The 20319-nt window shown below is 38.7% G+C and overlaps 1 protein-coding gene across 1 annotated transcript in view; it reads right to left on the bottom strand.

Moving 5' to 3' along the window:
• Positions 1-13430: 13430 nt before the first annotated feature.
• tyw1 (tRNA-yW synthesizing protein 1 homolog (S. cerevisiae)) overlaps positions 13431-20319 on the bottom strand; it is a 73726-nt gene continuing 66837 nt past the window's right edge. Inside the window, exon 16 of the mRNA XM_058744340.1 lies at positions 13431-14625. Within this exon, the coding sequence (XP_058600323.1) occupies positions 14404-14625 (222 nt within the window). The 3' untranslated portion in view covers positions 13431-14403. The remainder of the gene's footprint in view (positions 14626-20319) is intronic.

A 20319-nucleotide genomic window follows, 5' to 3' on the forward strand; every position in this document is an offset into this window, starting at 1 on the left:
GACCGCACCGCCACTCCTGCTCTCTCACACTGCACACGCTCCTCCAGGTTCTCTAGTCATTAGCATGTCCATCACTTTTTCCCCTGAAGGGGGTGTTGGCTGAGTACCACCTGACTTGTCAAATGAGACTAAGGTGAATAATTTGCCCGGAAACTGCCATCTGCGTGCCGACAATGAATTATACATGCTGTTTGTGTTTTGCACAGCTTTTGGGAATAGACGTCCACAGTAAAAAATAATAGTAACAATATTAATACCAGCAATAATAATGATGAATAATTTTAAATAAAAAGATAAAAAGATAAAGCATCCTTTAAATTACAGAGCAATAACAAATAATAATAATAATTATTATTATTATTACTACAGACATCCATAGTAAAAAAAAAAAAAAAACATAGCAACAACTGCAGCAGTAATAATTATTTAAAAATAAAATGAAATCCTTAAAAGTAAACAACAAATTATTATTATTATTACTACTAATAAACATAATAATAATAATAGCCTAATACTAAAAACAAATAAAAAAGACATCCTAAATTTCTGTCATTTATTATTGTTATTATTATTATTATTATTATATAATAGCCTATCAGCAGCATCATCCTGGTTTACAATGTTTCAATAAATTAAATAGTGGATGTTTAAAATCAGTAAAAAGATGAATAATTTAGCATGCCATGATGCAAGTCGAGTTGTATGACAGTAAATAAATCATAAACCTTCCGACTGACAGATCAGTCCGTATAAAGCCATTAAAACAACAGGTGCGAAAGTGTGGAAATGTAGGCTGCGTTTATGAAATCATGCTGCCCATCAAAGCCTTCGTGTCACTCAAATCCACTTCAAACATTTGATTTCTAAACTCTCAGACACGAGCTCTTACCTTTAGTGGTGATGATGGGCGATCTGTGAAAGTGATCCCTCAGATCCCGAGGAGCTGATGATCCGAGCCGATGTCGCTACAGGATCCAAATTATCCCGCTGCTGAAATCTGGATCATGGATTGTCGCTAAATTGTGAGGAATTTCTCCAGGTCTCATTCGCGATTATACACACTATTAATTTTAGCCATTTGTTGCGAATAGCAGTGGACAGTGGTCCTTATCCCGATTGTTATCCGAAAAAACCGTCAGACTTCCAGGCGAAAGCAATAAAAACCAGTTGTACTTTTCCTCCAACTCCAATCAGCTCTAATGAGCCCCTGGATTCTTCAGTACTTCCATGATCTTAAGCGAATTCCAGCTCATAATTCCCGAGTTTAATTGATTCACATCGCAAAAAGCTGCTCATGGATTTCGACTGCCATACAGACACACACGAGCCTCATAAAAACAATCAATAAACATCGCTGTCAAATCAGCAGTCCAGATGGATATTGTTGTCCACGAGCTGTTGGTGGGCATTAATGGTCACAAAACAAGAAATAGACGGTTCCTTTGAGAAAGAAGCAGATAGATTCCTCACAGAACATGAATTAACCCATAACACACTGAGTGAGTGAGTGAGCGCTGGAGTCATTATTCAGCGCGTCCATCCTACAGCTCTTCTGTCATTCATCCGCAGGTGAGCGCGGATCAGGTGCAGTCATTAGGGAATATCACTTCATCATCAGCGATGCGACCTCACTGCTATTTTTACATACGAGGAAAATACTTCTACAATGAATATCAAGCAGACAGCAGAGCCCTAAATCTGTCTGTCTGTCTATCTATCTATCTATCCATCCATCTATCTGCCCACCCATTCATCCACCCTTTCCCCATCCAACCATCAGCTCAGCTCATCCATCCATCCATCCATCCATCAGCTCACCCACCACCCATTAATCCATCGATCCACCCATTCATCCACCAGCACAACCATCTATTCATCCATCAGCCCATCTTTCCATCCATCACCCCATTCATTCACCCATCTATCCATTCATCCATCAATCAGCCCATTAAGTCTATCCATCCATCCATCATCACCCCATTCATTCATCCATCCATCCAACCAACAGCCAACCTATCTATCGATTAGCCCATCCATCCACCCACGCACCTCCACATCCATCTATCAATCTATTCATCCATCAGCCCATTCATTCACCCATCCATCCTTCCATCCACCCAATCATCCATCAATCAGCCAATTAAATCCATCCATCCTTCACCTCATTCATCCACCCATCCATCCATCCATCACCCCATTCATTCACCAATCATCACCCACCCACCCACCATCCATCCATCCTTTCATCCATCTACCCACCCATTCATCCATCTGAATATCTTTGTAAGTAATAATATTTGATAGATAGACAGTGACAAGGGGAAGACATGTTTATTGTTTGAAAATTAAAAGAAATAAGGCATTGTTTGGCATATCTGATATACATGCACATACACAGTAACCTGTACTAATCCTGCAAACATCATGTGACCAATTATTCTGCAAACACATGAAAATTATGTGATGACCATGCTGGCTGGTGAATGACAACAGAAGAACGCACACACAGTCTCAAGCCAGATACATGGTGACATTCTGAGCTGTGACTTCAAAGGGAGCAAGGGAAATATAAGACCATTTCATGCTTTTAAGCACCCTACAAAAAAATGTCAATGGTAAAAAATCAACTCTAGTTTTTAATAATATAAGGGTTCATTTTGAACGGCCATTAACAAGGAAAGATATTTTTATAGTGGAGAGTATATAGTTAATGCATCTACCAGCGGGGCCATTAAATATATTTGAAAATTTAAGGTGGTTACAGTCCTGGTCTATATCTTAAAATGACCAAACTGCAATGGTAAAATATTATAAGCTATCAACGAATCATATTTATATGAACAGAATGAAGAGCAAACAAATATGAAATATATATAAAAAAAAAAATATATATATATATATATATTTTTTTTTTTTATTTAACGTGAACTTATATAAATTTATGAGGCTAAAGCAATCTTTCTTTGTCAGTCAGCTGTGCCTGGACAGAACTGTAAAGGAGTGTGTGTGCGCAAGAGGAAAGCCAGCACACACCTCAACCCTGGAAACTTAAGCGCTGATAAGAAAAAAGAACATGAAATGGGTAGAAAATAACACCACCACAAACACACAAGAAAAAATTTCAGTAAGGAGCGAAGCAATCAGCACAATATGAACCCCCCTTCACAGCCCTGTGAAAACTGACAAAGGAGCGAGCCTACTCATTCATCAAAGCACACAGAGATCATGTTTACCAGCATGAATCAAAGAGCGGGCTTGATTCAGAGTCACAGACATGATAAAATGAATGGTCAGCCTGCGATGCTTTATAATGGTCACGCTTGAAAAACACTAATGCCAAGTAAGATTTTTCACAAACCATAAAATTTGACTAGATTTAGTAAGTAACGTCTAGTTTACAAGTGAAGATTAATTCACATTTTGCTTCAGGTTACGATATTACTGAAACAGCGACAGATATTTCTTGGTTGAGAACTTGGTGATGAGTGTACTATCCCTTTACTACCTCACAAACAAGCAAAGTCATTCTTCAGGATTTTTTTTGTATTTTTTTAAATTTAGCTGGAACCTTTATTTTGAAGCTAAAGAAACACCATAGATGGTCATCTACAGTCCTCTGTAACAGCTAACACAAATGGACATGCAACAATCAATTAGTATAGAGAAATTTTCCTATCCATTGATTTTTCAAAAGATTTAACTCACACGCTCCTCTTCACAGTGAACATCTTGAGCATGTTATGACCCATCACATCGGACCACATAACTAACACAACGCAACAGAAACCAATTCACTCAATCTCATGCACACGGCACACACAGTGATATAATGATGTGATAATTAAAATCCCCCTCATTTCTCGGCCTGAGTGTCCTCTAAATTCTTCCACCAGCTGACTCACAAACACAGGGGCAGAATCAGTGACTCACACACTTTGTGGAGCATGCTGGGATTTTTCTCTTGACATCAGTCACAGGAGCACAGGATAAGCTGACCTCAAAGTTAAGCCCGAAAGGAACCTGACAACCGGTTGATATTGATGACACTTTAAAAAAGCACTTTCTCCAAAGTGAAGCTTAAACTTTAGCGATATCATAATCTTAAACTGAGAGAACATTTTTAATACTAGATTAGCTGTCATATTACGCCGCTGAATCAGGAAACTGCAGCTAAAGGTAGAGTTTATTGGAGCTGAAATATGACTACGGTTATGAAATAAGGAAATCACAATGTTATTCCTGTCAGGCCGGCAGTGAAGATTTACTGAAGCATTAGCCGCTCCAAACACACTTGCTTTTTACCTGTCTCGGGAAATGTAGTAACTGCAGAGTGATGAGAAGCTTTTTATCCGGTTTAACGCTCTTCTCAATTTTACTTCACAAAGTGAGTCTGTTTCAGAGCGTGTGAAAGAAATGAAAAAGCAATTCATTCATTCTCATTAGCCTAAGTAGGACAACCTGCTATGCTCCAGCTAGCGCCCAAATCCAGCCAAAAAGAGCGGTGTGCTTATAACTTGTTTTACACAGCAGTGACCAACCATTATTGTTTTCCCAAAAATCTGCATGCCAAAGGAACATGAACATCAAATTTTCTCATCTGATTCTCACCTGATTTTCTTTCTTAGAACAAGTCATTAATTTGTATTGCGCTTTTACAGAAAATCATGATGTTAATGTTCATAATATCTTAATATCTCCATGCCTTAGTCGCATTTAGCAGATTAGGGCAATAATACAAATTAAGTAGTGCTGTCAAATGATTAATCAGAGCCAAAATAAAAGTTTTTGTTTATATATAGTATGTGTACTGTGTATAATTATTATGTATATACAAATACACGCAAATGCATGTATATATTTAAGAAAAAAAAGTTACGTTTATATATTAAATATATTTATATATAATATAAATTATATGAATATAAATATATACATGTAAATATTTTCAAAATATATGCTGTATGGGTGTGTATTTATATATAATAAATATACAAACTACAAAAACATGTAAACAAAATCTTATATTTTGGATGGGATTAATCGTGATTAATCATTTAACAGCACTAAAAGTAAGCATAAAATAAATATAATTTTATGCGAGTATACTGTATGTACGTGGATAAAGCAGGACATACTTATTTCTGTCATGACAACTCTCGGAGGGATTGGCATGGTAATGTACATGACAATGTTAATGTATTTGGTCTTGGCAGAATAAATCTGCTACGCTGCTGCTGCTGCAGAGCAAGTACCGAGACTTGCTACAGCCAATATATCCACAACATGCTGCTGTGAGCATGTAAGAAATACTGCTGCTGCAAGTAAAACATACATGAAATAATTCCCTATAGCATACGTGTATCACCTCGTAGCAGATCTATACAGGTGGAGCTGGGGAAGGTGGAGGGTTTCTGAAGCACGCCGCGAACTGCTACAATAAGCACTAGTCATATATTTGAATGTTGAGCAGAGAGCTCATTGGCTACCGATACAGGAGAGAACCAATCAGCTGTACCATGCGATAAAGATGTCATTAGGTCAGATTGAGTTAGACCTATCAGACTGCGCCATCTAGAGTTTCATGCCAGAACTCCGTATATATCCTTTAGAGCTGTGCGATACAGTTACATTTTGCGACAATCAAGCAGTTGATATTTGCTAAATAGTAAATACCGCTTTATGTGAGTATACTGTATGCAAAAGTTGGATATACTATATATTTAACTTTATATAGAACTGTGCCATAATATAGTAAGGAACACAATAAGAGACATTTTGAAGAGTGTTTATGCTGCTCTTTTCCATACAATGAAACTGAATGGGAACCAAAAATCATACAGTTCTAGAATGACAACAGAATGAGTAAATTATACAACTTTCATTTTTGGATGAACTATCCCTTTAAATGTATCAGTACTGACCCAGTTCCTCATACTGTTCATGCACAACCATCCAAAACTCATGAAAGCACAGCTGAATCCAACACTTGAAACGATTCAAAGCTAATACCTTGCAAAATTAAAAGGCAACCAGGTGGAACATGCTGCGTTTTCACAGGGAAATTGTATTATTATGAAGGATTCAAGGGATAAAAATATTTGCGAGGTATGGAAGTCTGAAGTATGGACGGAATATGGCATGTGTTGGGCTGAAGAGAAGATAAATAAGTGTCTCTGAGCTCTCCGTTACACACTGGTTAATAGCTGGCGCTCTGCTCACTGAGGCTTTACTGGTCTCTCGCTGTGTGTGTCAACACGTGTTAAAGACACACTGCATCTTTGTTAAAACAAGGCCATCTTAACAGAATAACCCCAAAAACTGAGTTAGGGATGGGAGAAGCATCAAAGCCAATAATCACTAGCATCATTTGCAACACCGATATCTTTTTATTAAACACAAAAGTTGTGATTTAAGTAGGTAAATGGGTAATTATTTGAATTTAACAAAGAATTCAAGTACAAGATCATTAACAAAAATTCAGGCTGATAATGGTACAAGAAGTGGAGGATTTTATTCAGGACAGGCTGTGTGTGAGTCAACTACACGGACAAAGACCCTGTGGTGCATGAGGACACATTTAGGTGTGACACTGTGTCAGCTGGCATCAAGCTGTCCCTCTCTGCCCTAAGAGCAGCGACATTTCCAAATGCTAGCGTACTCAGAGGTTCCTAAAGAAACACTTTTGTTATTATTTACTCACTTTTTTGACTTATTCTTCTGTGGAGTACAAAAGAAGAAATCCTAAAGTCTGGTCAATCCATGCAACTACAGTGAGTGGAGACTGAGGTTTTTAAGCTTCAAAAGGGCCACAAAAACACTATAAAAAGATAAAAGTACTCCACGTTACCCTATAAATCTATATTCCGAGTGCTCTCAAATCATACAATAGATTTGCGTGAGTAACAGACCAAGTTATTTACTGATAATCTCTGCCTCAAGTGAGCAGTTAACTTGAGAATTGCTGTGACCGTATTGAGGTGAACTGTTCCTTTAAGGATTCCAAGGGGCTGTGAAAAGACGCCAATCTTCACACAAGGTCTGTAATCAACATCAAACTTCAAAATCTCTGTCTCAGCAACATTTTGTGAAAAGGAATGAAACCATAAGCAGAGAGTGAGAAAACTTCAAACATTAAGCACTGCTTCAGTTAACCAGAGGTTAGCAGGTTCATTCTGGATATTATCATATTCATGTATTTATGCTGAAGTACTTCAAAGAAAAAAAAAAAAACTGCATTGCCAAAGAACCATGTCCAAATATCCATGTTGAGTCAAAACAAACAAAAAGCTAAATAAACTAAACAAAAAAGAACAAAATAAAAAACAAACAAAACCAAACAGAACAAAAAACAGAGCAGAACACTACCGAACAAAACAGTAGTACCATAATAGTTTTTATTTTGTTATAAGACTGCTCTTGTTTATGCTGTTTCATGACTAAGCGCTGTGAGCTGGCCTTGTGCCTGCAGGCCATTTTTACAGTGTGCACAGGCAGTGATGTTGTATATATCCTCCTTAGTCATTCACATATATTATTAGCCCTCTTTCACCGGTCAGGACCCCTGTGATGGCAAGAAGACCAGAGGTTGCCATATAATTAACCTACGGGCCAGTAATGGATCTCTGACATCTATTCATGTATTCACTTGGCATTTTGTTTATGGGGCTTTATGTGATAAATATATTAAGTTGATTTTTAATTAAAATGCAAATCTTTCAGCAAAGAAACATCCATATGCCAGGCGAAACTGCGTTCCTTGCAGCCGTGAAGTTAATTGACTCACATCAGTTAATAAGGGAATTAGTAGAGATGATTCTCCTATCATTATTGATGTTGCTCTTACAGAATGCAAACAATGAGAATTAAAGGGATAGTTCACTCAAAAATGAAAATTACCCCATCATTTACTCACCTTCAAGATATCCTAGGTGTATATGACTTTCTTCTTTCAGATGAATACAATCGGATTATGTCAAGGACGAATACGGTCGAGATTTTGAAGGCCAAAAAAAGTGCATCCATCCATCATAAAAAGTGCTCCTCCGGGGTCTTAATAAAGGATTTCCGAAGCGAAATCCATTTTTAAAACTTTATAAACCGTAATCTCTAGCTTCTGCTAACTGTCGCATTAATATTCACGAGAGTGTGTCGTTTCAGCACATGACATAGGATGCAGGAAAGTGCGGTGACGAATGCAGAAACACAGAGGAGAGAGCAAAACAAAACACTGGTCATGAAGTAGAAGTACAAAATTAGGATTTGTAAAGTACATTTCTGAGGATTTTGATATAAGCCAAGAGGAGACAGGTTTTCCTTTGCTGTAAACAAAACTTGGTTCTCACGAGACTAGCAAATTCTCACCGGAGCTTACACTACGCCTACGTCATCTGCTGGAACACCACTCTCTTGAGAACACGTACGACAGTCAGTGGAAAATTTTAAAGGAGACATCGGATGCGCATTTTCCACAAGCTGGTATGATTATTTGGGTCTTCATGAAAAGTCTATCCACCTTATTTTTCCAATGTGGAAGTAAGCCGTTTTCTGTGAATGTGTGAGACTTCTGGTTCATTAGCCGCTATAGGGAAATAATGAGAAGAATAACAATAAACGGTAAAACTGTTTTCATTACAAACCAGTGTGTTCATAATTAAGATGATACATTCAAATAACACGGTAAGACACACCAGTTTGCAATATCAAGCAGCAAAATGAGCTATTTTGTACAGCTAAAAATAAATGGACGCGAATGACACCAGAAGCCAGACAAATTCAATTTAAAAATGGCCACACCCGCTCTTACAGAAAAAATAAGGTGGATAACAACCTAATAAATTCTCTTGTTTATTATGTATACAGATGATTGCCGGAGCATGCATGAGAATAGCTATATCATAAAATACGCCGATGATTCAGTGATTGTGAGTCTTCTCCACGAACATGGACCAGGGCACGGTCCTGTCGTGAAGGACTTCATTTCGTGGTGTGACCGATTTTCTCTTCAGTTGAATGTTAATAAAACAAAGGATATGGTGATTGATTACAGGAGGTTTTCTCCTAGCCCCTGGATGACAACAATTAAAGGTTTGGACATTGAAATTGTTGATGCACATACATTTTTGGGGGTAGTTATAGATAATAAGTTGACTTTCCAACCCAACTCCTTGGCTATTGGTAAAAAGGTTCAACAAAGATTGTTTTTTTCTGAGGAAATTAAAATCTTTTAGTGTTTGCTCTTCTGTGATGTCACTGTTTTACAAACAATTTATTGAATCTGTCCTTTCCTTTTGCATTGTAGCATGGTATGGTAACTTGAGTCTGTCAAATAAGAATATGTTGGGTAGCCTTGTAAAGGTGGCAGACAAGATTATCGGTGTTAATCAAACTGTGCCTACTGAAATTTACCAAAATTCTGTTGTTAAGAAAGCCCAGGTCATTCTCTGTACTATTGACCACCCACTATACTGAGTTTCAGATGTTGCCATCAGGCCATCGTTTTATAGTTCCTGTATGCAGGACAAAAATAACTAAAGATTCATTTGTTATACAGTGGCCATTAAGTTATTGAATAAGTCTGGTGGGGAGGAGAATATATTGGTACCCAAAATTTATTAATGTTTGGGAAATTGTATGTGTACATTGTATGCTTTTATGGGTGTAATGGTTATGTGTGCATGGATATGGTTAGTGTATTGGCACTTTGCTGCAATCTTAGTTTCCCTACGGGACAATAAAGTTGAGTCTGAACATACTTCAGTAAAAATTTCTCAGTGGTAGTGTACAAACAACAAACTCTTTTTATCCTGTCAAAAACAGCTCTGTTCACAGCGACTCGTTTTGGTGCATATCCCTTTAAATGCTAATGAGCTCTGCTCACCCCGCCACTCCCTTCCGTTCAAGTCACCATTCTTATTCATGCAGTTGTAACTGCTCAAAAACAATTTAAAATACATTTGTGAATTACTTATTAACGAACACCTTTATAAACCCTCTACAAAGGCAACATTAATGTAGTGTAGCGGACCGTTGCAAATCATTTGAACTTTGTGTCAGTATGTCATAAATAGAATGAGGCAGCAGTTTACTGTCAGGGATTTGTCGTGTCACGCCGCATCCAGTGTAGACAGGATCACTGAATATGATGAGTTCTACAGTATTTTGTTGCGCCGTGCCACTCGCGGTTAACTTTAGCCGAATTTGTCGTGGAACTTGCTAACTAGAACTTTATTAGGAAAGGCAATTTGCAAAGATTAATAAAAAAAAAAAAAAAAAACATATACTCACTTCTGGTGGTGAAGCTACCATCCATGCTTCAGGCTTGATATGAGAAAGTTCTTATGATTTGTGGGGATTTTAAAAAAGCACTGGGTGGATTTTTATCATTATAGTGTGGTTGTGTACACATTTATGTTCAAACACCATGTAAAAGTGAATTTTGCATCCGATGTCCCCTTTAAACTTGGATTTTTTTACACAAATACAATGCTTCACTTCAGAAGTCCTTTATTAACCCCACAGAGCCATGTGGAGCACTTTTTATGATGGATGAATGCACTTTTTTGGACTTTTTTTCAATTGTATTTGTCTGAGAGAAGAAAGTCATATACACTTAAGATGGCTTGAGGGTGAGTAAATCATGGGGTAATTTTCATTTTTGGGTGAACCATCCTTTTAAAAGCAGCAATTATGAAGATTAATTTAATATTCTGTAAGAAAGCGAACAGAAGCATATTCTGTTAGGGTCTCCACTTTGCGTCTCAGAGCAAATCTGTAGTAGGTGAGAGCTTTGAGAGCTGTTGCTGTCATTTTAAGCAACTTCCTTTTTGGCAGAGGACAGCTCAGTTTGGCTCCAGCTCCAGCAAAATCTGTCTGTTTGACAAGAAGCCCAGAGCTTTGTGCCTCTCAGCCACAAAAAAGAGCTGCCATTGGCTCCTGACCACCTCAGTTGTTAAGGCAGTGGGTTAGTGTTGGATTCAGAGAAAGGTAGAGAAGCAGCGGTGATGGCCGTGATTCTGCCAAGTAGGACATGTTCCTGGAACAACATACCTGTCAAACAGTCCAATCCCTAGACCCAAACATTAACTATTACTAGTACACACAACAAGACAAGCTTGTTTAGTCGACAAAATCACTGATGGAAACAGTGCGTAACCATGTTAAACAGTTTTTTTTTTTCATAAGATAATCAAAAAATAATAAGAAAATATTATGATTGTAAAAAAAAATCAGGAATGCACAAAACATTTAAAATACTGTAGAGACACAGACAAACAAAACCATAGACTAAAAGACTTCACAACATCATAGTTGTGATATTATATAGTTATATGAGGAGCCAATTAGACAATACTTCTTTGCCATATTCAAGGAAAAAGACAAAGGACAAGGACTGACTAAAACAAGTAAAAAGCCTTTAAAAAAGCAGTACTTGTTATTTTATCTTTTAAATGTCTGACTATTCTGGGACCAAAAAGGTCCAGATTGTTGAAGTGCAAGACATTTAGTGTGCACGTCTGTGAGACAATCAAAGCTGTGGCGCATCCTATTAAACATTTTTACTTGAAAACAAGTTCCAGTGACAAGCCAATGTGTTGAAATCTGATGAAAGGGCCACAAAGCCCTTGAATTTGTGTGTCAGATCTTCCATGTGCCTTTGAGCTGTCAATTGAGTTGTCAGTCAATCCACTTGTTATGACAACACATCAAAACACAATGTCAGCTTAAGGCCATTTTCTCTGCTCTTGCTAGTAAAAAAAAATAAGCCTACTGTCCGTATATATATTTTCTCCCACTACGCAATGGATTCTTAAAAACGTTCAGTGGACAGTAGGACTGGAGGCTTAAAACAGAAGTGGAGACTGAGGTAATGAGACTGGAGGCTCATGCTGTTCCAGTACAGCTTGTCTCTTATCCCTCGCTCTGTGAAACCTATTAGAGGGACTGAGGTTTAGGGTGGCATAGCCGAAAGAACTCATGACGGAGAAATCCATTAGTAACGGAGGCTGAGATAGACACTGTGAGAAATTAAACATTTGTTTAGGCACATTAGATAGAACATGTACTTGAATAATTTCAAATTCCACCATATACAAGTTGAACATCCGCAAAGACCCGTCAAGCCATGGCACTTTCACGCCACACATCATGTTCTCATGCAGTTAAAAATACATTGCGCATCAAAGAGGCAGGGGGCGGCATAAGGGGGGGGGGGGGGTTAGGATGATTCCAAGGGCCTGACGATGGAGGGGGGAACGTGATTTCTACCGGGAAAGGCACAGAGCGTGATTTCTACTGGGACGGGCAAAGAGCACATGTGTTTTTATCGGACAAAATGGTGAATTCTGCGTTATTGGTCAGATCACCTGTCAATCAAGCTCCCTGCGAAGGGTCAATTCTACAAAAAAATGTGTACTATATCCATTCAGCACACAGTATACAGAACACGTATACTGAAAAGAATACGCTATTCGTTAAACATTGCCTTTAAACTAAACCTAAAAAGCACTTCCAACATAACAACATACAATATAAAATAATTTAAAAAATAAATTAAAAACATAGGACATTACCTGATGAACAGTAAGAAGGGGTGACAGTCCAGTCCTTCACTCTGTGAATCTGACTTGTTAAAAATGTACACATTTTCATGGCATTACTACTAGAAAAAGCATCCAAATCAAACCGTCTTTTATATATGATGTTGCAAAAGTCAGACAACTTCACAGAAATAACCCAATTAAATTCAGAATAAAATGCCCTCATGGACTACAAAAAGAGTGTATTTGGGTGGTGAATTCCCTTCGGGTGGCTAAATTGACTGAAATGCATGAGGAAGACAGTGTGTCACATTAGCCTAGATCAGCGCGGCACCTTTTCACAGTGGTGTGAAATAGCTTTCCTGTCACTTGTCACAGACCATTACACATCTCTCTGTTTCTGTTATGTTTAAACAACTGGGAGACAAGGCACTTTAAAGGCTGCAGTTTAAACATTCCGATAAATCCAGTGAACTTTCAGCTGTAAGTGCTCTCAGTGGACATCAACTTTTGCTAACTTGTCAGAATCCAGAGACAGGAGAAGTCATTGTGATCTTAAAGAATAGGATTGCAGCTATTGTTAGCTGTTAAAGTGTCATAAAAGTGTGGAGCTGAGAAAAAATACTTGCATATTTATATAATGGAGCACATTTATAAGTGCAAACAATGTTAGAATATCCCAATTTGTCTTCAGATGAATGTAGCATTACCAGACTCTCTACTTTGAACAGAGGGACAGAAAGCGGGGAATTCTGTCTGGTCTTAACATTACGCTTCTCATCCATCACTCAAGACCGCTTTCATTCAGTCGCAGAGCTTTGAAACGGCTGTGACCTAGTTCACTCAGCATCAAGCACATTCCCATCTTTTACAATAACATTCAAACTTCTGTAGAACACCATAAAAGACAGTTTTAATAAGACGCCAAGATAGCAGCTACAACAAAACTCAATTTCATTTGCAAAGCACCTGCATGTACATGAATAACAAATGCAGTTTGGAGATATCTTTTGGGTGTATTCACAATTTCAGTGTAACCCAATAAAGGACAAACATCAGGTTCATAACTGCATCACAACATTTTGCAAAACAAAAAAAGGCAAAGAATGACAAAATAATACAAACAAAAACAAAAACCTGTAGTGACACTTGACTTGATGTAATCTGTCAACGTTGTGTAGAAATACCCAAGACAAAAAACAATAAGACAATGCAAAAGGTAAGAACTGCAATTTCGCATTTCAGTGTCTTGAGTGGTTGGTTACAGAGATATTTATGGGGCAGTTCTGATTCCAAATAGCTTTCAGCTGTATCATGAGCCAATCCGAAAGAACTGCTCCATTCAATGTCCCATCTGACTCAACTGCCCTCTAAACGTCTAAAAGAACGCACAAATCACAGTTTGAGGTGACATGTTATTAACGTAGCTAACTATAGTGATATTTTTCTTTTGCAGTTCTTTCCTCTAGTGCGCTCTAAATTTAGACCCTAAGGTGGTATGAGTAAATGAAGCCTTAAATTCAAGTCACTTGTTCTTCCGTCCTGTCCTGCTGATGGTTTTCTTGCCAGAGCTATTAGATCCAGAGCTCAGAGTGAACAGGACTTGGGAATGAAATTCTTTATTACTGTGATCATAACTAAAAACAGCAGCTAACATTCATTAAAACAGCATGAAAAAAAGTTATCAAGTATCTGCAAGTACTGTATATGCTAACCAGAATTTCATCCCTAAGGCAAGTCTTGGAGAGCAAACTGAGTCTTGGCAAAAGTAATAAAAAGAAAAGTCTTAATCTATGGGTGGAGTCAATCAGGTCATCTATTACATTCATTAAAAATACAAATTCCCCTACAGACTTAAAGTAGGACATTAGCACCCTGATATATCTTTGGTCTTATTCTTTCTCTGGAAGCGTGTGTCCGAGGGGTCAAATCCCCTCTCTCGGGCCCCAAAAATCGCCCAGCTGGGGGTCTTGGCCATATAGTCCATCGCTGAGAAGATCTTGGTGCCCCCGCTCTCCTCGTATTCCTGAATGAGCTCCTGGAAGCGTTTGTAGTCAATCCACGTCCACCACTCCCCTTCGACTTTGAACTGCAGATACACAGGAAAGAAAAGAGGTAAGAAAGACAGCAGATGATAGAGCACTGTGATAAATAACACAAAAAACAGAAACACAGGTGAAGATTGGACAGAGTCTCCCTGCCTGACAGGTGTTCACTTTGACTAATGAGGTCTGATGGTGTTTTCCAAGCATGTACACTGCCAACTGGGCAAAGCTCTGGTACTAAACACCAAGGTAGTTGCAAATCAGAGGAAGAGGCCAAAGGAATTTGCTTTGGGAGAACAGAGTTCATAGTCTGTAATGACACTGTCCCAAATGACACCCTCAGTCCTTGAAGTCCTTTTTCAAGGTCATACTTGGAATGCCATTACCTCAAGAGTGAAGCTGCAAACTAGGCACTCTTCAGAATCAAAAGAAATCAAACGGGACACCCTGCAATCTTCACGACAAGTGTAGAAGGTGGCAGGGTACACGTCAAGAATGTCATCTGTGGCGCAGCCCGTGATGTGCTAAAAGTATAACTCACAAACCTGCACATCGAGTTGAGATGCAGGACTTGTGATCTCCATCCAGACCTTTTGAGCAAACCTTGTTTCAATCAATCTTACCCAATCTTGACTCTCAAGCTTTGGTTCTATGTCAGGGTGTAGGCACAGCTTAGTTCTGCTTGTTTTCCCACCCTATACATTTAATCAATTTCAATCAGTAAAGAGTCCTAGTGGGGAGCTGCACTGATTACATTTCACACTGCACTGATGAGATGCTGTACTGTGATCCATGCTCAGCATGGTGATGCAATCAGCTATAGGCACCAGGCTCCTGTTCCTCCCATCTCTCGACATGCTCTTTCTTTCAAAGACCTCCTTGTTGCCACAAAATCGATTCAGCTGTAGTACATTTTGCTCTGAGGACATTGCTGTGGTGCTTGATTGGGTTGCTGGAGACTAGGGTCCAGGGAAAAGTATTTCAAAGTGAAAGTCAAGTCTTGAAAGTAAGAATAACTCTTTTAAGGGAAGCATGCTTTCAAGTCAAGACTTGAGGAACCAGAATAGAACTTGGAATAAGAAGTCTTAGCTGCTGCAAATTGGTGTCTGGACAATTCCTGAAGAACTCTGTCAAAGCTAACAAAGCTGTCAAGAGTGGATCAGACCACTGCAGGCTCTCTTGAAGACAACCACTGTCCAAGTTGCTGAAAGTTGCCCGCTGCCTCAAAGACAACCTGGTCACGTGCACCACAATTGAGAAGAAAACACACCTTCCCACTACTGAAAATGCCAAGGCCACCACTTGCTCTTAGTGCAGTGCCAGGAATGTGATCTTACATTTACATTTATGCATTTAGCAGACGCTTTTATCCAAAGCGACTTACAGTGCATTCAGGCTATACATTTTGTTTCATCAGCATGGACAAAGACATGAGGACAGTATCTTTGTCCTCATGTCATATCACCTCTGTTTACACTCTTAAAAATAAAGGTGCTTCACGATGCCATAGAAGAACCTTTTTGTCTAAATGGTTCCATAAAGAACCTTTAACATCCGAAGAACCTTTCTGTTTCACAAAAGGTTCTTTGTGGCAAAAGAAGGTTCTTCAGATTATAAAAAGTTAAGCAAGAGATGATTCTTTAAAGAACCTTTGACTGAATGGTTCTGTGTGGAACCAAAAATGGTTCTTCTATGGCATCGCTGCGAAAAAACTTTTGAAGCACCTTTATTTTTAAGAGTGTAGCTGCTTGCCTGAAGCTTCCTAGATGCAGCCTCAAAAGCCATCTCTGCAGTCAGTCTGAAAGGCCTTGAGCAGTTTGCATCCTCTGGAGAACCGTCTTCCTTAGCTGCATGTTTTCATTACTGAGTAATTTGCTGAGGTGAATCACTTCATAGCCTTCTCACAGATACTCAGCAGTCAGAAGATGAAGGCTCCCATGGGGCCCAACTCATCTCTCCGGGAAGGCCCAGGATACATCCCCAACTGCTTTAAAGGTCTCTTCCCCTCCTTGTCAATCTTACACACATGCAGTTTGGCTCAGCGTTCTTCTTTAATACTCACATTAGGAGCCAAGATGTTTGGAAGTAACTAAAAATAGCATTGCTACTAGATTATTTACACCTGTAACAATTGAGCAAGGTGACTGAGCAATAATCCAAATCACTCATCTCTCTCCCAAATTATGTAGGGAAGTCCAGTTAATTTTCACAAGGACTGTTCAATTTAATGGAAAAAAAACAACAAACTGGGTCTTCCAGTGCCAAAGTCAATAGTTTTAAATGCTACACATTTATTTATGCATCACAAAAAAAAAATCGATATTCGGTTTAAGATTTTCTAAAAATTAGTGACAAATTAAATGAACAATGGTTAATAAGTGATATAATTAACATAGCATAATCAATTTGCAGCTGTAACCTTAATCAATATCCTCATTTGTTTGTGCCTTTTGTTCAGCTACCCTTTTCAGAAAGGGTAGCTGAACAATAAATTATGAACTTCTAACTTGGCAAGCTATAGTTTCAAAGTAGCTTCCTTAAGTAGAGTCCAAAATGGAGAAAATAGACAGGAATGCTCAACTTTAGATGCCATGTAAGAGAGGGAAACTGGCAGCCCTTTTATTTTCGGAGTGCAAGACTGTCCACATCTGCCATGCCAACAGATGGCCATGCCATTGAGAGAGTGCACTTTAAGGCTTCATTCATTTGTAAAATTGCTTCTGCATAGCTAACCGGGAGCACTAAACATATGAAGTCGCCATGCAAATGTGGTTTTGAGACGCCACATCACCCAACACAGATTGCAGCCCCTCTTTCATTCCCTAAACACTATAAACATCCCCCAAAATTAATGATGGTCTTGTCTGTACGGTGTGCTGCGGGGCTTCTACAGTCTGGTGTAGTTACTGAGAGACTATTGGGACTTTAAAGTTTAAATGGGTAATCTTGTTTATGAATTAATGAATGTTCATAAGGCCAGCTAAGGCTTTTTAAAAAATGCAACATGCTTCAAGGCTACATCTCTTATTAGTAGTGCTTGCTAAGGCAAGCATCTCTATTACTATTGCTCATACTTAGGGCTGAAAGCAAACCTGAAGTATTACATTTAGGTGCACAACTTGCTCTGCACAGTTTGTGTTATGAACATGAATAACTAAATTGTTCTGTTTGCTGAATAGAAATGTGCTACTACTTTTCTAAATTATTAGGATAATAAAAGGGAGAAAACATCCCAAAGACTTACATTGAAAGACGGAACAGATTCATATCTACTGACCAGAATATCACAAGACATTTTAGAAAATCAAGCTTCTTCTACTTATAAAACACTTGATGGATTTAAATCCTTGTTTAACCCTGCTTTACATGCTTTAATTTCCTTCCTTCCTCTAGCTCAGAACATGGAGAGATAGGAAGAGCTTTATGAGGACGCATCGCTCTAACTTTATGAGAATATAAGCTGTCAGCTCCACACAGTGAAGAGCTGTAAATTCATTCAGAGGGTCTTACTTCATCAAGAACACCGCGGATAAAGGGCGAATGTTTGCAACCTTGAAATAAGAAAAAACAATGCAGCAGCTAAACAAAGTCAATGCAATGAAATACTGTCGGTGGCCTTCCAAGGTCCAATGTGAAAAATGGCTTCTTATTACAGGAACAATGGGCCTTTTTAGCACCCTCATGAGTCACGGCCGAGCTGAACAGAAACTGAGAGTGAGTCCCTGTGCAGTCGGCGGTGATGTGGTGAGGAATGAATTTTCACATCAAATTCAATGCCTTTTCATTTAGACGTCTGTCACAGGCAATGCAAAGAGAGCTCTTTAACATGCATAAAGCAGGGACAAAAACCTTGCAGAGGAAGGCAAAGCAGCTCGGTGCTTGAGTGCTGGGGACTGGCTTTATCAGTGTCATTTGAATTTCAGAAGCAAGACGGTATGACTGCTGAAGACTGCAAAGAAGTCAGGATCATTTGGATAAAATGGGGGTTTGCGTTTGAAGTTTTCACATTACACCCTAAAGCATCTTCCTCAGTGAATCATAAGATGCAGCTCCACCCACAAGGAGTGACATCATGCATCTAACCATATTAATTGGTTCATAATGCTGTGAGGAGGCTGAAGGGCTGTAAAATCTTCATCCAACAAACCACACGCCTGTGAAAAGTCCTTCATTAATCTTTTGTTGCCGTTATTACTGTATTGGCACTCTATCTTCATAGGTCTCGCATCCAGCCTCCTAAGCTGCCCACCAACAAACCTCTTCGCCTTGTTTCCAAACACTTGATGGTAAGGCAGTGGAGGACCGAGCACCTTCTCATGCCTGTGTGGGCTTGAGTGGAGGTTGCTCTGGGCACTCACAATGACTACGACTCTCCAATACTGCAGCTCATTTACAGCCGTCGTGTTTGTAGCTCTGCATGATGAGGCACGAATGGAGAAATGAATGGAGGTGTTTTAAAGGATGCAAACGGGTGGACACATGCAGTTACAGTCCCTTATTGCACGTAAGAGTGCTCTCCTCGCCTTAAGAGAAAAAGGAAGCTGAATGAATTAATGGGATATTTAGAAATCAAGTGAGGAACATGTTCAGCAAAAGGAAGTAAACAGCATGGAAATGAGAGAACAAGAGAGATCTGGGGCAGTATTAGACATTCGTTACCGCAAGAAAAAAAAGTTCAGGAGGGATGTCAAAAACAATGTAAAATTAGAATTGTTCCATAACCGTATTTCAAAGCAAAATATGGAGTTAACTGGGTCAGATATGGAGTGAAAGATGTTTTCATTGTCCAAATTAAAAAAAGAATGATAAAGAATGAAAAAGATCTTCACCAGAAAATGAAAATTCTGTCATTTATTTACCCTTATGTAACACCAATGAAAGAAGATATTTTACCTTTTTATACCCTCATAAAAGAAGATATTTTGAACTATATATTTATGTTATTCTATATAGTGAAAGTTAATGGGGTCCAAAACTTTCATACTCCAAAAAGGACATAAAGGTTGTGTTAAATAACTCCATGTACTACTACTAACATCAAACCTTGCCTAGCGGTCACACCTTATGACATTTGTTCACATGATGTGCAAGAATCAATGAGGTTTAATGTTCAACAAATATGTTTGCTTGTTTGATGCAAGCTTCTTAGTTATTTTCATAGAGAAAACCATACTTGAGGTATTACACATTAAAACAGAACTAAAGGTATTTAAAGGGGTGGTTGACAGTTTTTTTTTTTTCTAGGCTTGATTGTGTTTATGGGGTGCAGTCTAACATGTGTTCATGCTTTGTTAAAAAAACCCCCAAAAAAACCAACGCATTATTTTTCACATAATTTACCTTTATTCCACACCGCTCTGTCCCTTCTCTGATAAACGCGCTGATCATTTCCTGCTTTTATGAAGCCCCTCCCTCAGAAATACGCAATTGGTCAGCTGGCCCAGTGTGTTGCGATTGGCTAAACCGCCTCTAGAGCGTGTCTAAACGCCCCGCCCCTCAGCTCAGCGGCATGTGCTCCGGTTGTACTGTAAACAATGGCGTCGTCTATATTGCTTGTCAATTTATATTAGTGAATTATTAGTGATATTAGTGAAGAGGATCACGCAGAACCTGTTCAAGCACAGCTCTTAATGGTATGTTTGTTTGTTTGTTTGTTTGTTGTTGTCTCATACTTTTAGATACACTGTTATTTGTGAATGCTACTGCTTCTGGTAGCTTTTAGTATATGATTTTATCAT

The sequence above is a fragment of the Onychostoma macrolepis genome, chromosome 15, assembly GCF_012432095.1.
Source record: "Onychostoma macrolepis isolate SWU-2019 chromosome 15, ASM1243209v1, whole genome shotgun sequence".
In the NCBI taxonomy this organism is placed as follows: Eukaryota; Metazoa; Chordata; class Actinopteri; order Cypriniformes; family Cyprinidae; genus Onychostoma; species Onychostoma macrolepis.